This window comes from Filicampus tigris, chromosome 12 (assembly GCF_054856515.1).
Source record: "Filicampus tigris isolate MCC_2025a chromosome 12, RoL_Ftig_1.0, whole genome shotgun sequence".
NCBI classification, from domain to species: Eukaryota; Metazoa; Chordata; class Actinopteri; order Syngnathiformes; family Syngnathidae; genus Filicampus; species Filicampus tigris.
The window spans coordinates 10269093-10289954 of NC_141228.1; the positions used below are offsets into that span (position 1 = coordinate 10269093).

General features: G+C 39.7%; 1 protein-coding gene across 1 annotated transcript; it reads right to left on the bottom strand.

Moving 5' to 3' along the window:
• Window positions 1–204: 204 nt before the first annotated feature.
• Window positions 205–20599, bottom strand: xxylt1 (xyloside xylosyltransferase 1). The gene is made up of 5 exons (XM_086046199.1): window positions 20241–20599; window positions 18956–19530; window positions 15866–16013; window positions 10299–10431; window positions 205–951 (listed from the first exon to the last, which is right to left on the bottom strand). The coding sequence occupies exons 2-5, from the start codon at window positions 19445–19447 to the stop codon at window positions 555–557; spliced, it is 1170 nt and encodes a 389-aa protein (XP_085902325.1). The 5' UTR covers window positions 19448–19530; window positions 20241–20599; the 3' UTR covers window positions 205–554.
• Window positions 20600–20862: the final 263 nt, after the last annotated feature.

A 20862-nucleotide genomic window follows, 5' to 3' on the forward strand; every position in this document is an offset into this window, starting at 1 on the left:
CTGAAGCATAAAAAAGCATGTGTCAGCATGACATTACCGTAAAGTGCAATCGAGAATACACAATAGAGCCAGAAAGAATTGAACGACATAGCTAAGCTTCCTGGGTTAATCCGTGTAAAATGTATCGATTTGAAACGTTTCTTCTCAAAGAGTGTTCTGGAGTGTGACTTAATGCTTTACCAGCCACCACCTCAAACACTTACGTGATGAATATCAAGCGCTGACATTTATTTGAATCCGAGTCATCTCCAAAAAGTGGGCCAGTGTATTTTTTAGGTCACAGTTAATATTTCTCAGTAAAATACAGACAAAAAGTAACAAAAAAGTACTCAGCATGCGTGAAACATAAACCATTACATGAGATTTGAAACAGAGTTTTCATGTATAGTCTACAGGGACAGTGGTGCATGTTGGCAGGAAAAGGTAAGTTCTTAGCAGCCCATCGACCAGGAAAGGGCCGAGAGTCTGTTACGACAAATACACTGGTGTTTTGTGAACTACTCAGGGTAAGTCTTAAATTATATTAAACAGCACTGCATTTTCAGCATCAGTCATTAATCATCTGGAATGGGGCTTTTACAGTTGCCATGGTAGATATAGATGGGTCCGTTACACTGATAATATAACTGAAAGACATCTCTGTAGCCATTGTCCCTCCACCAGGAACACAGCTGTCGGTTCCAACCACAGGGAAGGAAGTAAAACAGTTCTGTGTGCTCCATGCTGATCATGGTGAAGAAGTCCTGGTCCCCGAGGTGGCCCTTGATGCTGTACTTGTCAACTAGCTTGTTCACATTTCTTGCATCCAGGAGTTGGTTGTAGAGAGCGGATGCCCTCATTGCGGCAAGGTCCAGTAACATCACGCCACTGTTGACACCGGGAAGACCATCAGGTGGAGGCTCACCCACTCTGGTTTGAGGGTTTTCCTTGCGGTACTGCCAGAATATGTGTCTGTGTGTGAAGAGGAGACGTCAGCTAACAAATGTCAGTATGCTGGTAATCAGAGCTGCGCATTTCACTAAAATTTTCCATTCCGTTTATCGCCTGAATCCGGGGTACCCTTCCGCTGTCCGTCTTTCCGCCTTTTTGTCCGGCCGGAACTAATAGGTATCACCTATAGGCCGGCCTATCATTTTAAACGGGCTTACGTGTGCGTTTACGCCTAAAAACTTCGACCAACTTCCACCTCGCACCCCCACTGGCGAACATCTTTGTGAACATTTGCGATCTTGAACGAACCCTGACAACAACAAAAAAAAAATACATATATATATATATATATATATATATATATCTCTATCTATCTATCTATCTCAATATTTACGTTTGCAAACACTTGCAAACCTTCGCCGTTCAGTAGGATAAGGGCTGAGAAGAGTAGAACTGTACTGCATCATTGTGAACTGTTTGCATTAGATTTCCTTATTGAGCCACAGGAAGAGCAAAAAATATCTACACATCTAGAAAATATTACTTCATCTGGATTGGGCGATTATGGTCTGAATTAGCGCTGTGCAATTAAATGAAATCCAATTACAATTATTACACTCCACGATTACAAAATTAGCATGATCATAAAAAAACAATTATTGATATAAATTTATATCCAACGCCTTAAATTTGTTCACACAAGGAAATCATACTTGAAATTATACATTTGCACCTTTTAAAAAAAAAAAAGTAATGTAATAACACAGTTTATGAATTTAGTTTGGCCCAAAAGGAACTTGCATAATTATAGTGTTTCAAAGCAACGTATTTGTCATTATGGTTTATACATTTAAACATTTCTTATTTTATACCAAAAAAGAAATGATCGTTTTGAATAATCATGATTTCAATTATGACCAAAATAATTGTGATTAATATTTTTTTCATAATCAAGCAGCCCTAGCCTGAATGACTTTTTTCTTCAAAATTCTTTAGGGCAGCACTTTCATAAAAACAAAAGAATGACCCCCTTGCAGAGACATCGATACTGTTAACAAACCATTCTGCTATGCTTGCCCTCTTGCTGCTGTATGAAGCATGAGAAACCATGTCGAGGACGAAGCATGACGCTTGTTACCCAAGATTCACTCAGCATGTGCGCACTATGAAATCAAGTGGGAAAAGCATTATGTCTGAGTCATGCCTTGATGCTATTAATGACCTACATCCCGCAGCTGTAGTTTGTCCGCTATTTAAGTCCCTGCAGAGTAGTCTTACGATGGGTGTACGTGCCCTGGTACACATTCACAGCAAGCTCAGTCAGTAAAAAATAACAACATTTTCTTACATCAACTAAAGTAGAAAATGATCTTAAGCGAGCTGAAATTGGGCAAGAGCCACGATACACCCCTGGCCTGGAATGATCACGAGTTAGTCACATTGAGAGAGTCAACCATAGACATTGATGGACAAATCTTCAATTAAACTAAAAATATTGTTTTTTGGTTGTTGAGGGGAAAAAAAAAAAAAAGGTATTTCATAATGAAATAGAGTCAGAGTCAATGTGGCGAATTTTTCATGGTCACAGCCTGACCCAACATACTATACACTGACTATGTTTACATGCAGTTAATAACCTTTTTAAATCTCGAATATTGGCAGTGTTCGGGTTTTTAAAGACCGTGTAAATGCGTGCAAAAAACTGCATATCGTCGCTGTTATGTGAAAAACACGTCCATTTTTTTCAATTTTCTTATGTTTACGTGAATGGTGTTTCCACGTTACAGACATCGCATTAATGACGATGTAAATTTTTTTTTTTTTTTCCAAAATTGGATTTAAGTCTTTTTCACAGGACAGTGACAATATGCTCTTATTCATGTTTCTAAAAATCCGAATAAGACACCTTTGGTCCCCCCTTTTCTAATCTGAATTTTTGGTCATAAACAAGATCGGGTTACCTCCGAACGAAAGTGGCAATAGTTGATGTTTTTCGCATGATCTTGCTCTATCCGCAAAGGCAACCAGTCATACACCTGTTGCATACTTCACCGCGCGTGCACATACAAAGGCACTAACTGGCAAAACTAGCACTAAATATAGTGTATACCCGTGATTTGAAATTTAAATTACAGGTTACTGTAACACACATTTGTGGTATATACAATTCCTTTGATTACTCAAGATAAGCGGCACAGAGAATGCATGGATGGATGAACATTTCTTTGGGTCATTATCACTCAATGACCAAGTATTGCTCTTTTGAAGTTAGACAGTTACGGTTGTTTTTTTTTTTTTGTTTTTTGTTTTTAAATGTAAACTATACAAAGTAACCATGGAAAATCCATACTTAAATGTGAACTTCAATACAAATGTTTTTATTATTGCTATCACATACTCCTTTAAAGAAAGTAATCCATGAAATGAAGTGTAGATAGATAGATAAAATGTGCTTTCTGCTAAGGTTGTTTGTCCCTCTAACAAACAATGCACTTTTCACACCTGCTTCTTCCAGGTCTTCAACCCTCTGTCTCTGTCACTTTTCATTCTGCTCTTGCCCTCTTTAGTCTCTCCCTGCAAATATCTCCCTCTTTTGAATGCATTCCATACATACTTCCATTAATTTAATTAGGAAATGAATGACTTGAGGTGAGTGCTTTAAGTGACGAGCTTGATAACCGAACAAATTAAACTTGCATGTCAAGGCACCACTGGCGCATAAAGTGTCTTGTGTATGAACAATTCTTCATTTTTTTTTTTTTTTGTGGCTGCAGCTTATATACTGGTGTGCTGAATTGACCACATTTTATGGTAAATTAGCACATGACCTCCTAAAGTTCTTCACTCTGCTGTGTTTGTAACTTGTATCCATGACACATAAATCTCATCTCTTGGATTTTTAAAACATGCCAAATGCAGCCGTAGTGGAAAGACATGAAGCTTTTTTCCCCCCCACATCTAATACTGAACTTCTCAGTGACAGGATGTGGTCTGAATAGTGAGAGGAAGCATTGTCCTGAATAATACTCTGTCCATTAGCACCCAATAGGAGTGGGAGCTCACTGTTCAAAACAGGAAAGTTCTCCCGAGGAGAGGATGCACACTATGGCTCGCCGGTACATACTCAATGCTCTCATTGGCTGTATTTGAAATCCTTTTGAACTTATATTCAATTCAATACACTACAAAGACAAGATAAGAACTGTTCAAACTGATTAATATTATTGCTTTTTTGCATGTATTCTCTCATTTTGAATTTGATGCCTGCAACACGTTCCAAAAAAGCTGAGACAACAAAAGACTGGTAAAGTTCAGAAATGCTAAAAAAAAAAAAAAAAACACCTGGTCAGGATATTCCACAGGTGAACAGGTTAATTGCTAACAGTTGAGTGTCATGATTGGGTACCAAAGGGGCAACTAGAAAAGGCTCTGATGTTCACAAGCAAAGATGGGGCAAGGCACACCACTTCTCTGGGCCCAGGCTGATCTGAGATGATTGACGCAAAGTGGAAGCGTGTGCTGTGGTCTGACGAGTCCATGTTTCAAATTGGTTTTGGAAATCCTGGACTTTGTGCCCTCCGGGCAAAGAGGAAAAGGACAATCCGGATTGTTATCAGTGCACGGTTTATTATTCAGCATTTTTTATATTATCATGTGTGTTAGTGCATATGGCATCTGTGAAGGCACCATTAATGCTGAAAGGCACATATAGGTCTTGAAGCAAAATATGCATCATCCAAAGCAACGTCTTTTTCAGCCGGGCCACATTTTGCACGAGTTACAATAGCGTGGCTTCGTAGTAAAAGAGTGCAAGTACTAGACTGGCCTGCCAGTAGCCTGGTCCTGTCTCCCATTGAAAATGTTTCTGCATTATGAAGCGTAAAATATGACAGCGGAGACCCAAGACTGTTGAGCAACTTAACTTTTACATCAGGCAAGAATGGGAAAGAATTCCACCTACAAAACTTCAGAAACTAGTGTCCTCAGTTCCCAAACGCTGAATTAGCCCATTGATATTTTTGGACTTATTTTAATATTATACTTGTGTGATGCTACTTCAACCCCCAACCTCAGAACGGTGAGGCCATGTCGTGTGCAGCCTTAATTATATTTAATTTGTAAAGAAATGATTCATTAATCATGATCCACGTACTTTTTGTCTACATAGTCCTTACAAAGCAAATCCTTTATCAAGTGTTGTTATGCAATGCATTTTGTATGACATTGCTTATGCAAGAGAAGGCAGACAGAAAAGTAATATCCTCAGGGACGTGGACTACGTACTGCTGTGGACACTTTAATTTCCTTCAGAAACTTTACTTGCTTTAGCTTTAAAAGTAAGATTGTCGTTATGAGACTCGGTTATCAAACACGGGCCACAACGATCCTGACCCCGTATTTGCCCTTTGTGAGAGAGCAGTTTTTCTATGTGAAATGTAAGGGGTCTAGTCACAACAGGATGGCAGATGATTCAGCTGTCTACTAGAGATACATTCAACAGCTCTGCCCCTTTATTGTCTACACATACTTTGACCTACGTTTAATAACTGCTATCCTCTAAAATCTTGAGATCAAAATAAAATACTGGTAGTCCTTTGTCTCATAAACAACGATGGTCAAAAGCTGGATTTCCAGTAAGCAGCTGCAATGCTAACTTTTCAGCGGACCTCACTTCACATAGTCATACCACGCTTACCAGGTACAAACACACACGCACATGCACACATGCATATGCTCACTGTGATGTCCACTTTAACGCCCAAGTTTGGTTGGGTGGAAAAATGTGATTTAATGGTTGAGCTACATTAATAAATTGGGGGGAGTGGAAAATAGGAAAAGAATAAAAAGCTTGAAATTTGGATAGCCTTATAATACAAATAAGCAGACGCACACGTGGCATTTTCTCATAATCAGGTGGGGAGGCAACAGGAGTAGGATGTCTTGAGAAGTTTATTACCAGTTACCATTACCAATCTCACTCGGTGTCTGGGTGGATTGGTAAAAACATACCAAGATATTAGCAATCCCATTCAAGTAAATGCACATGACCTAAGTGTTAATGAGTACGTTTGCAGTCATGAGTCAGCATTTAAAGAGCCACTTGGGTGAGCTTAACATTGACACTTATATAATAGGTTTGCATGTAAAAATGACATCAGTACTAAAGTGCCCCCCCCAAAAGACTCTGTCGTGATTTAAGGTCTTTTTTGTGATTAGATTTACGACAAATTGCCCCGACCCCTTCTGGGGCGTGGCTTATGTTATGTTTTCGGTCTCAGCGGTCTACGTCACGGGAGGGAGCCAAGCGTGGTATTATTGCTCGATTTGTCGGTTCTAAAACAGCGACCGATCGCCACCAAAATGCAAATGCACATTACTACTCTTGTCCACTTCAACCTGTGAAAGTATAAAAGTGTTCTGCACAACAGTTTGAATTTATTGACATAAAACGTGATCTCATCATGATCACCTCCACAAAATCAAAAATACCGTGGCGATTGCTCCTCCATTTTCACAAGCTGAAGTGGGCACGAGCATGAATGTGCATACGAACCTTGGTTATATTTCGGACATTTAGCGACGCTAAACTCTCGGGAGGCAGACAGCGACTGGCAGTGGGCAAGCAATTAGGCAAGCATGGATGTTTATTTCCCCACCCCCCCCTTCTCTCTCTGGCTAACAGTAGAATAACGGTACAGCTAATAGCAACAACTAGCTTCAGGCCATTAAAACAAAAGGCGTTAGCACAACATTAGCTCCTTACTGTGGAGGTGATCATGAGCCTGTGTCTTCATGTCGCGGGGTTGCCTCCCAAGCAGTCGCGTGCGTTGTCCGACACCGCTTGCAGCCGCGAGAGTGAAGCGGCGTCAGAGTGAGGTAAGACCTCATCGAACACCAGGAGTGTCTTGAACGTGCGCATCCGACTCCACAACTGAGTGTGGCCACCTTGGAACGTACCATTTCGGCTGTTACGTTCCATTGGACGGCGTGTTGTCGGTCGAAAAACTGGGGGCATTCCTCATCCAAATAAATGTGCACGTCCACTCATTCCCACTTCAGTGTCTGTAAATATCCTGACTAGTGTTCAATGCCTCACCCGTCCTAACCGTGATCAGCAAAGAAGTGGTGTTTTTTTTTTTTCAAGCAAAGAAGCAGTGTGCGCTGGTCCCAGCCTAAATCTATGTAGCTCTGCTCACTTCCACATTCCCCCATTCCCATATAAATTTGCCACGGAGAGGTTAATCCTTTTGACATGTTGAAGTGGCCATTAGTAGAGATGTCCACATAAATTTTGGTGCCAATTGATCACCATTTTTGGACGTTATAAGCAATGAAAGTACAATGATTTTCAATGGAGAGTTTGTAATCGGTTCCTCCAGTGACTCCGACCGAACAAGGATAGAACGGTAGGGGGCGCCATTCTCCTCATTAACAAGAGGCATTATTCATGGAGTCACTTATTTCCTCATTTCTCCCAAATTTGATTAAATAGAAAATGACAACTCTTTTCATTTTCCTGATCAAAAAAAATTTATAAAATGAACTTGTTAGTGAAAACATGGCCATCCGGCCCCACCGTCCCTTTAAGTTTTCATGAGAGCAATAGGAGAGAGATTTCCACTGACAGAAATGTAAACAAGCCAAACCTACAAAACGAATGAATAAATGGACATTTTTTTGACATCAACAGTTGAGCCAGTATGAGAAAAATCTGAATCCATGTGTGACTGGGGCTTGTCAGGTTAGAACTGTGAGCAGATTGTTAATGCATGTCTATGATTACATTTGCATCCAGCCAATATTCGGGTTAAGGTCAAAATTCTGATTTCTGAAGCATTCAGGAAAAATAGTTTGCATGCGTGAATGGACAGAGATAAACCCGGATTTGAATATGGCGATGTACGGACGGTGTGATGCAAATAGACGCAATTTCTGCTCGTTACTTGCTACTGTCAATAAAACACATTATTTTCATGTCACTCACTGCAGGAATAAAGAGGTTTGGTTTGTCCGCGTTCCAAAAGTGTGCCACTGCGTCACGCCGCTGAGTTTCGCCACGATTGTTTACCTCTTGGCTTGTGTATTTCCGGCAATTTGTGCGGTAGACATACAGACTTCTACACACATACACACGTACTGTATATATGTGTCTATATACACACTGTGTCATTATTGCCGTGGAGACAGAAAATACTGTGAAAACGCAGCAAAGAAATAATTTGTCTTCAAGTTAGGCTCGCTACGGCGAGGATGCCGCGCTTACAAGCACTTCCTGTACTACAAAGACCAAGATTCCTTGCGGTTGAGTATGCGCACAGTGTGCCGTGCATTCGGGATATTCCGATTGCGTATACATGCACGCATATTCGGATTAGAAAGGGAGTAATCCAGGCATATTCAGAATTTAAAAAACCCGAATTATTGCAAGTTATTCCGCCCACGTTTACATGTTTTTTTTTTTTTAAAATACAATATTGCCAAAATTCGGGTTTTAAAAGGTGTCTGGGCTGCGGGTAAACGTAGCCACTGTCACTGTCACTATGCACGCATCATTTCCGCAACTAGGGTACGGAGGCATGCTACCTCCCGGTCGCTATTATTAATGCATAGCGATTGAATCAAATTTTAAAACTTCAAACTACTTCGGATGACATTTCCACTATGAAAACCACATCTCAGAGCTATTGAATAAGCCTATCACAAAAACCCAGGTTAACATAATTTTAAAGAATGAAGTTAGTTTTCCTCCAGATGGCATCCTGATAGCTTGGAAAAAACGTCGACTGGAAGCTCGTACGCCTCCTAATCTTTCCAACGGAAATACGTCCTGAGCTGCCATGCATATAGTCCATTTACTCCAGAAAGGGGACAAAGAGACAGGGGGCAAACATGAATCACAGCATGGCAACAAAGCCTTTGCTGATTAGAAGAGTCTCTGTGCCGACTTCTCAGTAATCTCCCGAGAATAAAAGAGCAGACCAGCCTCACACCAGCAGCGCAGTGGGCATTCATGAGCAAACACCTGAGGAACAGCAAAAACAAAAAAGACCTTGTTTCGCTATCAGTTAATCTAATTTGGCAAATGCCAGTGCCATTAAAAACACAATTATAACCAAGTTTCAGAAAACGGAAAATGTCACTTCCACCTCTGCAGCTAGTAAAAATAAATAAATAAAATTTCAAAAAGTAATGCATAAAAAAGTGAATAAATGTTTATGTCGCAATATGACTATGATATGATAATAACATCTCAGGTCTCAAAATAATACATGTTGAATAAGCAAAGCTTTGCACTTTACTTTATCATTATATAATGAAAAAGCACAAGCTGTTTCCTGTTCAAGACAGAGTCTAATGATAATTCAATTTTTGACCAACACTTGCAGGCTCTTTGATAGGCTACAAGCTAGAAAATGATGTAAATGAGGTCCACAAATCCTGACTGACAACAGTTGAGACAAAAAAAAACGTTATATTTTGAACCAGTTGAAGGAAAGAAACACAAAGAGCCATACATATCTACGGATGAATAAGAATAATTACAATTGTAAATCTGACAGCTGCTTCAGAACTAAACCATCATTTCATGTTTTGTTTTTTTTAAATAAAAAATGAAATGGTTTGAAGCACATGGAAGCAACCAACCCCAATAAAAAAAATAAAATAACTCTTTCTCCAGCAAGTCTTGCTGATGTTGTCACGCAAACTAAGAGGAACTGTATTGTATTTTATAATACTTTCATATTTCCATGTTATCAATGGCCAAGTCAACACATCTGCATTCTGAGGTTGGGGGATCTCCGGTAAATTGTCCTTAGGGTGTGAATGTGAGTTTGAATGGGTGTTTGTATGTGCCCTGCGACTGACTTGCCACCAGGCCAGGGTGTAGCCCGCCTCTCACCCGAAATCAGCAGGGACAGGCTCCAACACACTTGTGAAGCATTATAAAGCTGGATAGATGGATTTATGGCTACATCATACAAACAGTACTCTGGAAAGAAAGTGTTGCCACGATACCAACATTTTGACTGCTTGTGTGTTTTTTTTTTTTTTTTTTTTGAATACCGGTGTTAAAAAAATGGTATCGAGCCATTATGGTACTGGTACCGGTATCCCGTGCAACACTAATGGAAACTCTCAAGAAAATGTTCGTAATTTCATGAGCAAACAATATATTATCGTCTGATTTTAGTAGCAAGTCTCTTGCTCATATCTGTAAATAAACGATGCGCCAAATCAAGTTTAAAAAAATGCAGCCGAATCTCTGTAACAGTTGGTCTACAGAAAGCAATTGCTCCGTAATTTCAAGTGTGATTTCTTGACAAAAGTGTTGTCTCGAAAAGGTGGTGTGTTGTGCGACGTGATACCTGTACACTGGCTGCATTTCCCTAACGATGCCGATTACTGCTCCTGATGGGAACCGGTCAAATTCCTGGAAGAGGTCCCTGATGCTGGTCCTGTACTTCAGGTCGATGTCAAGCTGCACAATGCGTGTCAAATCTGAAAGAAGGAAAAAATAATCAAATATTTATGACTTTTGAACAGCTGTGCAAACACAAGCAAATTATTCAGGAAATAAGAGCCTATGTGGGGGAGATAAAGACGTTTGAATAAAGCAGTCATCAAAACTGTTAACTGAGGACTCCAAAGAGGAAATGCCATGACAATGTGCAAAGAAGTAAAAGGTCAAGTAAGCATATAAAAACCTCGGAGTGCACAGTGACCAGTTTCTAGCATCGGGTTGCTGAATGACGAACACGGAGCGTGTTTGTGAATAAAGGTGTATCCAGGATAATCAAATTTCCTCTGGTCATTGTTTCAACTTCCTACGCTTTCTGAATTACGTAGCATGGTAATGAAATGGGAAATACTCAGTAATGGTGTCATGGGCAAGATAGACAAAACGTACATAACTCTTTAAGCAACGGATATTTGAACTCAAACGGTGGAGCAACACAGACAGACAGTATCACAAGTTTCATATATTCTTTTTACTCATCTTTATCCTTGCAGAAAAACAAACTTCTTCTTGCAGGTTATAGAGCCAGAGTAGTGGCGACACTGCCTGTATTATTGTATTATACTGCCCCCGATGGCAAAGGCAAGCATACCAGAAGGAGTAGCACAATGAAATGAATTGAAGCATTAAATCATGATGCATTAACTGTTCAATTCTTTACATTTAATGTAGGTATTTGGCTCTGTTTTTATAAAGTACAAGACAGAGTGACATTTTCCGAATTAAAAAACATTACAGAATTGTGTTGATTTTTGGGGGACGGCTGTAATGGATTAATGGCATTTCCATTCATTTCAAAGGACAAAGATGATGAGATGCAAGTGTTTTAATTTGCGTGCGAGGTCACAGAACAAGTTAAAGCACCACAAATCCCAAAGTTTTGCCTTTAAAGTACAAGTTTTGACCTTAAAGGGGAGTCAACCTAAACATATTTTTTTCCAGAATATGCTCTATGCAGGCCACCTAGTTAAAATACGGCATTCTGATTAATACTGCGTTTGTGGAATATCAATTAAGCAGCAAAATGCACCCACTTTTAGCCATCTCAGGGGGCGGCCATTTTGTCACTTCTGTCGACTGAAGATGACATCGAAGTTACTCAGGGCTCAGATAACGACCAATGACGGCTCACCTGTTTTCTGAAGATGACTAGTGACAGGCTCGGTTGTCTTGCACTAACACAGCCTAACTACTACGAGTGGAACAGGAAGCGGGTATTTAATTGTTACAATACTGTGATGAGGCAGCTTTAATGTTGGATGTTGGACTTGGCCCAACAGTTAAACATAAGTAATACAGAACGTATGGAAAGAATGCAACAATCATCATCGACATCGGCCTGGAATCTACCCACTTTCTTTGTTCAACTAAACAGATATCCATCGATCATTTCCCTATGTGTCTCAAAGTCTAACCTGACCTTTTGTTTTTGTTTTCAGAAAAATGTTTAGTATTGAGGCTACTACAAAATTGCTTTTCTTGTGTTGTGCTGCTTGCTGTGGGAACGATGTTTTATTGGATGAATAACGCAATTAAAGAAGCTCAGAGTGTGCTAAAGGCGCTGGTCAGAGGAGATAGCACTATGTAGCAACACCTAAATTGGCTACAAAACAAAAGGCACACTGTTATCTAAGCACACTTTTTTTCAGGAAGAATGTGGGTCAATCTCATTAGGCCCTAATATCCCCCCTGATGTGAGCACTTAAAGCCTATTTACTGAGGGGCATTGTTTTCAGTGTTTGCCAATGCTGAATAGACACAACAGTATGCGCAGATTTTAATAGAACTTGAAGTAGGGAATTTTTATTTATCAATGTTACAACAAATTACACTTGCTACCTGGCCAAAGCCCCCTGCGTGGTCTACATACAGTATAACAGTAAAACACATATAAGCTATAATGAATTAATGTTAGCTCAACAAAGCTAACTTTAGCCAGAAGCTAGCTAGCCAGCAGTCTATTTAGAGTTAGGTGTAAAACTTTGCGCTTACTCTAAAAGTTATCAGAAGCTGACTGTTAAGTAATAATATTTGTATAAGATATGTTAAGAGGACTTGTTTTAACTTACCTTTGACTGAATATTGGTGTTGTGAGCATGCATTTTGAACATCTGACAAGCTATAAACATTTTCATTCAGTCTCTTCAGCGAAAATGTATGTATTAGAGATATCGCGATCCGATCACGTGATCGGAAATTGGTGCCGACCAGGAGATTTTCAACTCATCCGGTATCAGGTGAAAAAGATCGATTTTTATCATTTTCTGAAAAATTAAATGTTCCAAAGTGACAAAATAATCAAAGGGTGCAAATATATTGCCAAATGTAACAGGAATAGCTTAGTTTTACAGAATGTTATGGTTTTTTTTTTTTTCGTTTTAAATAGAGTACCGGAAGTAAGAGCGACAAACACGCACATCATTGTCTAACTATGCTCAGCCTCACTATACGGCATCATCAAGTGGTTGACAGCGTAACAGACAGGTAAGCAATGGGGATGCTATCAAACATAACTTCAAATACAAATTTAACGAGTGTGAGTTATTTTGTGCACGCAGCTTTTTCCCCCGTGGTTGCATTTAAAGTGGAAGTCAACCCAAACATATTTTTTTCAAGAATATGTTTTATGAAAGATCAGTAGTTGAAACAAGGCATTCTGATTAATATTGCGTTTGTGGAATATGAGTTAAGCAGCAAAATCTACCTGTTTTTAGCCAACTGAGGGGGTGGCCATTTTGTCATTTCTGTCGAATGAAAATAACATCACAACTTAACAACTGCTCAGGGTTCAGGTAACGACCAATCACGGCTCATCTTCAGAAAACAGGTCAGCCGTGAACCACATTATTTTTTTAATGTTCTTTTTATGTACCCTACACAAAATAAAAGATTTAATTTTTTTCCAATTGAGTTGAAATTACAAAAACCTAGCATTTGGACACTTTTTGTATCCTCTGAACAAGCCGAGCTCTTGAAAATTGTTCATTTTCATATACCCTGAAATGGTATGAGTTGTTCACCAAGTTGTCATGAACAGGAGGCAATTACAATAAAATAATAGATGAAAGAGCTGAACTGCATGTAAATCATTGATGTGTAACAGTTCACCCTGATTTCTGTGCAGGTAGCATTGGTGCAATTTCCACTCAGTGGAGGAGTGAATGTGAGTGTGTGAAAGGTTGTCTGTCTTGTGTTATGTGTATTGTGTGATTGACTGAGTCCAAGGTCTTCAGTTGTCTGTGATCTTAGACACGATAAGTGGTATAGACATGGATGGATAGGCCGAATCGCTTCAACATTCTCCTATTTCTTGTTCCTCATTATCATGTCTCACATTAGTGTTATCTGTTACCTTCTAGCATCACAAGCCAGGAAACATTTGCAGCCATGCCTTGGATTACCTGCTGTGAAATGATCAACACCCTGCTGTTACAATAAATTAATCATACTTTGTATTCATTTAATTACAAGTATTTCCTTTACTTGACTGCCAACCTAATCTAATATAATTAAATCGTGTTGTTTCATTGAGCTTCACAGTATGACCACTAATTCAATGTTGGCGTTGACCAACGCACATGACTTGCATCACATTTAGTCCAAAACATGTTGATTGGTTTACAGACCAGGCAAACACTTTTACAAATGCTCAGTGACAAGATGTTTAACTACAAGATGAGTGACGTCCCAAAAGAGCAAATGATCATAAAATGGAAAAGAAAGAACGATACTGTAACAAGTCCTCGCATGCTGATATCTCCAGAGGGGACGCATGAACTAAAAGTGTTTCCTTGGTACCGAGTTATGAAACTGACATGAAATGCCAAATATCCATTGTCTAATGAAACTCATAGCAGCTTAAAAATAGCTTTTAGACAGCTCATCACCTGACTTTTTTAGAATGTTTTTAAGTTTTAGCAGTCTGTGACTTTCTCTGAAAGCCCCCCCCACACACACACACACGAATCACAACGTTTTTACTATATTATGGCGTTGTTTTTCTTTGGGTCTCCCTCATCGTGCAATGTGTCTATTATCCAGCAGTAAATTGCAGTGCATACGTTACATCTCGTTGGACCCAACATGAATGTTCCCGTGTGTTGAAAATGTTGTCATAAAAGTGAAATACTGTACATCAATATAGAGGTGTATATTTTGTGCATTTTCCAAGCGAAATGAATTACCACCAATCAAGCAACAAATGTAAACTCAATGAGGCCTTCCTTCAAAATAACACAAAAGACATGCACTTCATTACAATCAATCCTTATGAGTGAGTAACCAAACATTTTGTTGTCAATGTCACTAACAGTCTCAATTATATTTTTTCTTCAAATGACCATGTTATGATTGTTTTATTCTACGGTTCAGAACAATTCTAACATTTGTTCCACAAAATTGTATTAACTAATTCCCAACAATGTCAATGTCAAGCTAATCCACCCAGGCCTTCAGAATCAGGAGTGCTGGACGATTGAACTGACTGTTTCACCTCCCAGATCCAGCTAGCTGGCCAACATGAACACCAGCATTTTTCCCCATTGGTGAGAGCAAAACTTTTTGCCTAGCAAAACATGCCTGGAGCGATTCACGCAAAATTAATACATTTAATAATCAATGACATATTTGATTGAAATGTTCTACGCTTGTCATGTTATTCGATAAATATTGAGACGTATATTACAATTTTTTTTTTTTTTTTAAACACACGAACAAGAGAGTGTGGCCAGTCTGTTGTATCTGTTGGCTTGCCCTGACTGCCGACTACGTAAGTGAAAGCTTGTAGACCTATATTTCTCTTTCCGAATACAAACTTTCCTGACAAAGGCAGCGCAGTGTAATTGTGCATTGTGTATTCTAACTTGGCCTTTGGTTTCAGTAGCTGCTTCTGGCAGTGTTCCTCTCGCTTGCCATATAGTGAATGTGCTGGAACAAAAACATATGGGAAATGTAGTTGTAGATGATGGACACTTTGTCTTTTTCTTTTGCATTCAACTCACCTGTGCCGCGAGGTAAAGTGTGGTCCTTATTTGTGCTCATGCATGCCCAAGTAGACTGTGTACCACTAGGATTGTTGATTTGTGTAAGTGTAAATAAACGCTGAGTGTTTTGAAATCCCATTATTCGTGTGTGCACATGGATTTTTGTGCCGCTCGTCTCCTCAACACGACATGGACCCAAAGCGTTACAGTATGTGGGCATGTGTGGCACAAAGTAACACTACGGTCAAAAGCAACATACTCATTTGAATGACGGTTATAGCATCTACAAATGCATATTTTAAAGCAGGAAGCTGCTCTGTCAATAAATAAATAAATACATCAACTTTTTCAGCCGATACCGATACGCTGAAAGTCACGGAATCGGTCCTGATTTTATCGTTGCTTGCAATAAGCGACCGGGTATTCCACTTACTTCTTGGCAAGATGTGGTGCATGGCCACTGAGAGGAAGAAGATGGAATCCCTGAAATAACCCCAGGAGCCAGTGCTGAAGTGCTTCTTCAAGGCTTCCACAAGTGGGAACAGCTTTTGAGTAAGGGCTTCCACATCGTGGAACAACACCTGTGCGGACAGTAACACAATACAACCAGTTTCAGAGTAAGAACTACAAAACTTTATTTCTGCATTTTAATACCCGAAGAGAATAATAAACAATAGCCAAAAATCTGAGAAAATTAGTTGAGGGAAGATACATAAACTGTTAAATTTCTAAATTTCAAAAGACCTTAAAAGGGAACTAAGCCCAAGATGTCAAAACTTTGTTACATTTTAATTTCTTTATCAGCTGATGTTTACTTATGTAAATCTATGATGCATTTTTTTGTCCTAAAAGTTCAAAACGTCACGTCTGCCATTGTGGACTCAGGGGAGCGGGAAATCGACAGGAGGATTGGCAAAGCCTCTGCAGTGTGCAGATTGGGATGTTGTGGTGAAGACGGATGGGATATTAAATTTAATGAAAAAAAATTGCTTAAAAGCAGAAAACTCAAATATTACATCGTTTGCGTTGGGCAAAAACCTTGTACCTCTGCAATACCTGTAGTCCCTTTTCAGGAGAATCCAAAAATCGCAAGTTTTTTCAACCATTAGCATTGCAATGTTAAAGAGCGCAAGCTAGTTTCTACACTTTAGATTGGTCACATGTGTAAAAGTAACACTCACGCATGTGGACTGAGCAATAGTGTAGATTTTTGAAAAAAATATGAAATTCACCTAAATGCGACTTAATAGGTTTTGGCCCGACGCCAGCGAAATGCAAGTCTATTGTACTGAACTTAAAAGTTCAATACAACTGAATTGTACAAAAAGAATGCAGTGCACTTGAAAAGTACAAAATGCAGTGTGTTGAATTTGAAATAAATAAATAAACAGGCTACATGCAGAGGTACAGGCTCCGTTCTATGCCAGATTGTACTGCATGTATTAATGTTGTAAATTTGATTTGTATTTTTAATTCAGAGATTTTTTCCATTTACCTTTAGGGAGACCTGCGAACCACCTGTGGTGCCTCGGTAAAGGGTAACACGGAAGTGGATTTTCACTCCTCCTGTCCTATCCCACTCCCACAGAAAAAAAATCCCATACAGTCCTGTCCCACAGCATCGTAATAAATAAAATAAAATCCTGCCCCGTCCCAGTAAAAATTACTCCCGTTCTGTTGCTCCCATTCAGAATGACTCCCGCTCCCATAACACTTCCATTTTGGAGGTCAGCTACATAAAAAATAAAAATAAAAAAAAAAACAGTTTGAGGTTTATGTGGTACTAAGAAGTGGCACAAAGTATACCACTAAAATGTGACGTGTCCAATTGTTGCATTTGAAAGTTGAGAGTGTTAAGAGGCATGTAGACACAAAAAATGGAAAACAGGACATAACACAGCATGTGGCAAGTGTCCTTCATTTTGCCTTGCAACACAACAGGTTTAGGATCCCTCCCAGCACATGTATGATGTTATCTAGCCTACAGTGCCCCTTAGTGTGACATAAGTGCAATGACAGCCATCAAGTCCTAAGACCTTGAAATAAAATCTAAAAAAATGAACAGCATGAAATTAACTAGATCAGTATGTCCAAAGTCTGGCCCGGGGGCCAAATGCTGCCCGTAGCCTCAGGCATAAAATGAATGAGTGGCTTACCAGTAGTGTTAACGACAGTACAAAATACACATGTAAAAAAAGCGATTTTGAATTTCACCAGCAGACCTGTGGCTGCCGTCTCGGGTACTTGCAGAAATATGCTCCGAGCGTGCTCTGCCTCTCCGAACAGAGGCAGAGTGTACACCTCGCTGCATGACCTTTTGTGCGGCCCTTTAGAGCCAATTTCTAAAATAGAGACTGTAGTGAAGGAAAAAAAAAAAGTTGACAGACAGGGCCGTTGCTTCCAGTACAAGTGCAAATTGTCATATTTTTTCACTGGAATACAAAACAACAGAACTGGGCACTTGACTTGACCCTCTTTCTCCGCTCTGTCCTCCGTCTGTGACCTGGGTACCCTTCCGTCGTCGTCCCTCCGTCCTTATTCATAAAAATCATCGTCCGTCCTCCGATCCCGCCCGTCCTCGTCCTTTTAAAGCGCTTCCATCCTTACATTCCGTCGGTCCGCCCCCCACACTCACACCCCACCGCTGCCAAAAAATAAACTAAAAACAAGCCGTTCATGACATTATTTCTAGCTCATTAAGATGGATAATTTCCTATGCACATCCACTTACCAGCTGTGAGTATCGTGAGTGGATTGAATTGTTTACAACTGTTTAACTAAGATAGTTTTTGGCTGTCAGCAACCACCGTCGTGAAGTGATGATGAAGATGATAATGATGATGCAGAGTTGCAATGCTATTTTAGCAGGAGAAAGAACATCTTCCACTTCCGGGTCATAGCTTTCAGTGTTTTTTTTCCCCCCCTCGTCAGTGAAATGGGCGTCCACTAAAGGGAAGACTATGCCTCTGAGAACAATACTGCGGGGAGGGAACGCAAATGAAAAAGAGCACTCTAGTGTTCTGCAGGCTCAGCAGGCAGTCTTGCTTTTAAAAAGAACCCAACACAACACATCAGCTGGTACTTGAGCCGGTTAGGGACAATTAGAGGGACGGACGAAAACTTTGATTGAAGGAATAGATGTGTATTTCAAATATGTACTGTTACTGTAATTGTGACTTAGCGACTTAACGTCAACGTAGCTTTAAGTGCTTTATGCTTTATGTACTAATTCAGGTTATGTCGCCGCCATACGAGGGACTACATCGTAAATTGAGACTTTTGTGGAATAGAGAGGTCGTGTAGAGGGAAAGAGGAACACAAGAGCTTAGAGATGTAGCTAGGGGCGATGTCATATAGGGACTTATAAGAAATTAACAAGATCTTTAAGTTAATTTGGAATATTTTAAAATATAATTTGTATCTCAAGGCACCACTGTACTTGAATGCAATCTAATGCAAACATACTTTTATTTTGATCACGCCAAACCACACGGGAAACAATGCAGATATTTTTTATGCCTACCTTATATTTGAATGGTGCATTTGTGAAGAATTCCTGAAGCATCTTCTCTCCCAGTACTTTACTGGCCGGATCACTCACAAAATGAAGCACCAACACCTCTCCTTCCAAGAACTGTGCATTCTTGACCATAGACAACATGGCCACCCTGAACTTGTCCTGGAGGTTGCTGTTTTTGTCCACTTTAGTGAACATCATGAGAACATTGTAGCATTGGTCCAAAGTCTTATCGCCACTCTTTCTGGGTAGAAAAGCATTGTTCTCTCCAGTTTCTTTCTCCTTGGATCTATCAAGCTGGTTTGCATCATTTCTGTTTCTGTTGCGGCTTGCCTGAGACAGCGTGATACTCTTGGTGTTGGAGAGGTTCTGATTCTCTGAGCCAAAATAGTAGAACACCACTATGGCCAGGACACAGGCCAGGATCAGCAAAAAGTAAAAGGATCTGAACATACTAAACCAGGCCATGATTATGTATGCTAGTCTGAAGATGTGCATGTATGCGCACACGTCAGAAAAATGGAGGCAAAACTGTCACCAGGTTTTTGTCCCTTTGGTTGAGAGGCATTTCCATTCAGTTACTGAAAAACAAAAAACACAAACACACACACACACACACACACACACACACTCAGTTTAAACACAACTGCTCTCACTAGTCAGCCAAACCAACAGCATCTTTCAAGCTAAGGCATGTTCAGTATTCATGACTTCCACTATATAAGGAATTCCCTTTTATTCCCACAATTGCCACCATGCACTGCTTCCTGCCGCTTTTCCACCTCTTTCCGTTTTTGATTGAGCCAGACCACCTGACCTTCTTCGAGGTGGGAAAGTCATAATTCGAGGGCAAGTCGCTTCTGTCATTTACTGTACGTGCTTGGCACTAGCTGTGTGCATTGCAGCATTTTGATTTCTTTTCAAACCTAGTATATTTTCCAGTAAAGAGAAGCCTAGAAATTATTGCAGGATCTAAAATATCATGGGCTGGTCATAGTTATGATAATAAAGAAATGTAGCAAAGACCTGAAAGCTTTGCTGTCCCAAACTATTACTAAGAGGCTTTCAGAGACTAGTCTGTGCTGATTTAAGTCACGTGGACTTAAGCTATCAACCTGTTAATCTTGTGTAGCGTTTTTCTCATCTAAATCATTACATTACAAACCTCAAATGGGAACCTGCAACTTGCAAGTGTCATGAGTTACGAATACGTAACAAAAAGTGATCAAAATGACTGAGTTGATAAAATAGGTCAAAGTGCATGCACAGCAGAAGTCAAGATTATACTTACATCTTGCTCTATGTAGTTTCATCTTGACAACTTTTTTTCACGATTCACAAAAACAGTTTGTATAGTAAAATACCATGCAATTGTACCATGGCATCTACAACATTGAATGACCTGTTGAAAAACTGTCAGCTAACAAACTACCGCGCTACGTATGGTGGCCAAACTCAACAAGAACCCACGTGTAACGTGCAACTGTTGAGAAATGTGAAGCAAGCGGGAATACCTTGGTGCTAGAAAACAAAAACAATCGTGTTGTCTGCACTTAGCATGACAGCTACCGCCGCAAGCTATCAGACGACTATCCTCCTGAGCACGCCCACTAACCGTCATCAGCATTCCGTGTCTTGCTGCATTGAAATTTATTGGAAAATTAATCAATTCAGCAACAAGCGATTCAGAAAAAAATGAAGAGCAAACGTGGTGTTTCTTTTAATTTTGGTCTACTAAAAATTTTAAACTAAAAACGAGTACAATTACAAGTAAAATTGTTGGCAGAGTAGTACTACGGAGCAGAAGTATTGCGTCCGACACGGTTAGGACTACTACATTATTTTTTTCCCTTTTTCCTTCTCTCTTTGAACATATGTATTAATGATCTTTTCTTTATTTTGATCTTTATTTT

What these genes read in the sequence shown, in the direction of transcription:
- xxylt1 (XM_086046199.1), bottom strand. Translation starts at nt 19,447, where the DNA reads ATGCACATCTTCAGACTAGCATACATAATCATGGCCTGGTTTAGTATG. An exon ending in GCACCACATCTTGCCAAGAA is followed by an intron (nt 10,432 to 15,865) that starts GTAAGTGGAATA and finishes TCCTTCTTTCAG; the next exon opens with ATTTGACACGCATTGTGCAG. An exon ending in GAAATGCAGCCAGTGTACAG is followed by an intron (nt 952 to 10,298) that starts GTATCACGTCGC and finishes CTTCACACACAG; the next exon opens with ACACATATTCTGGCAGTACC.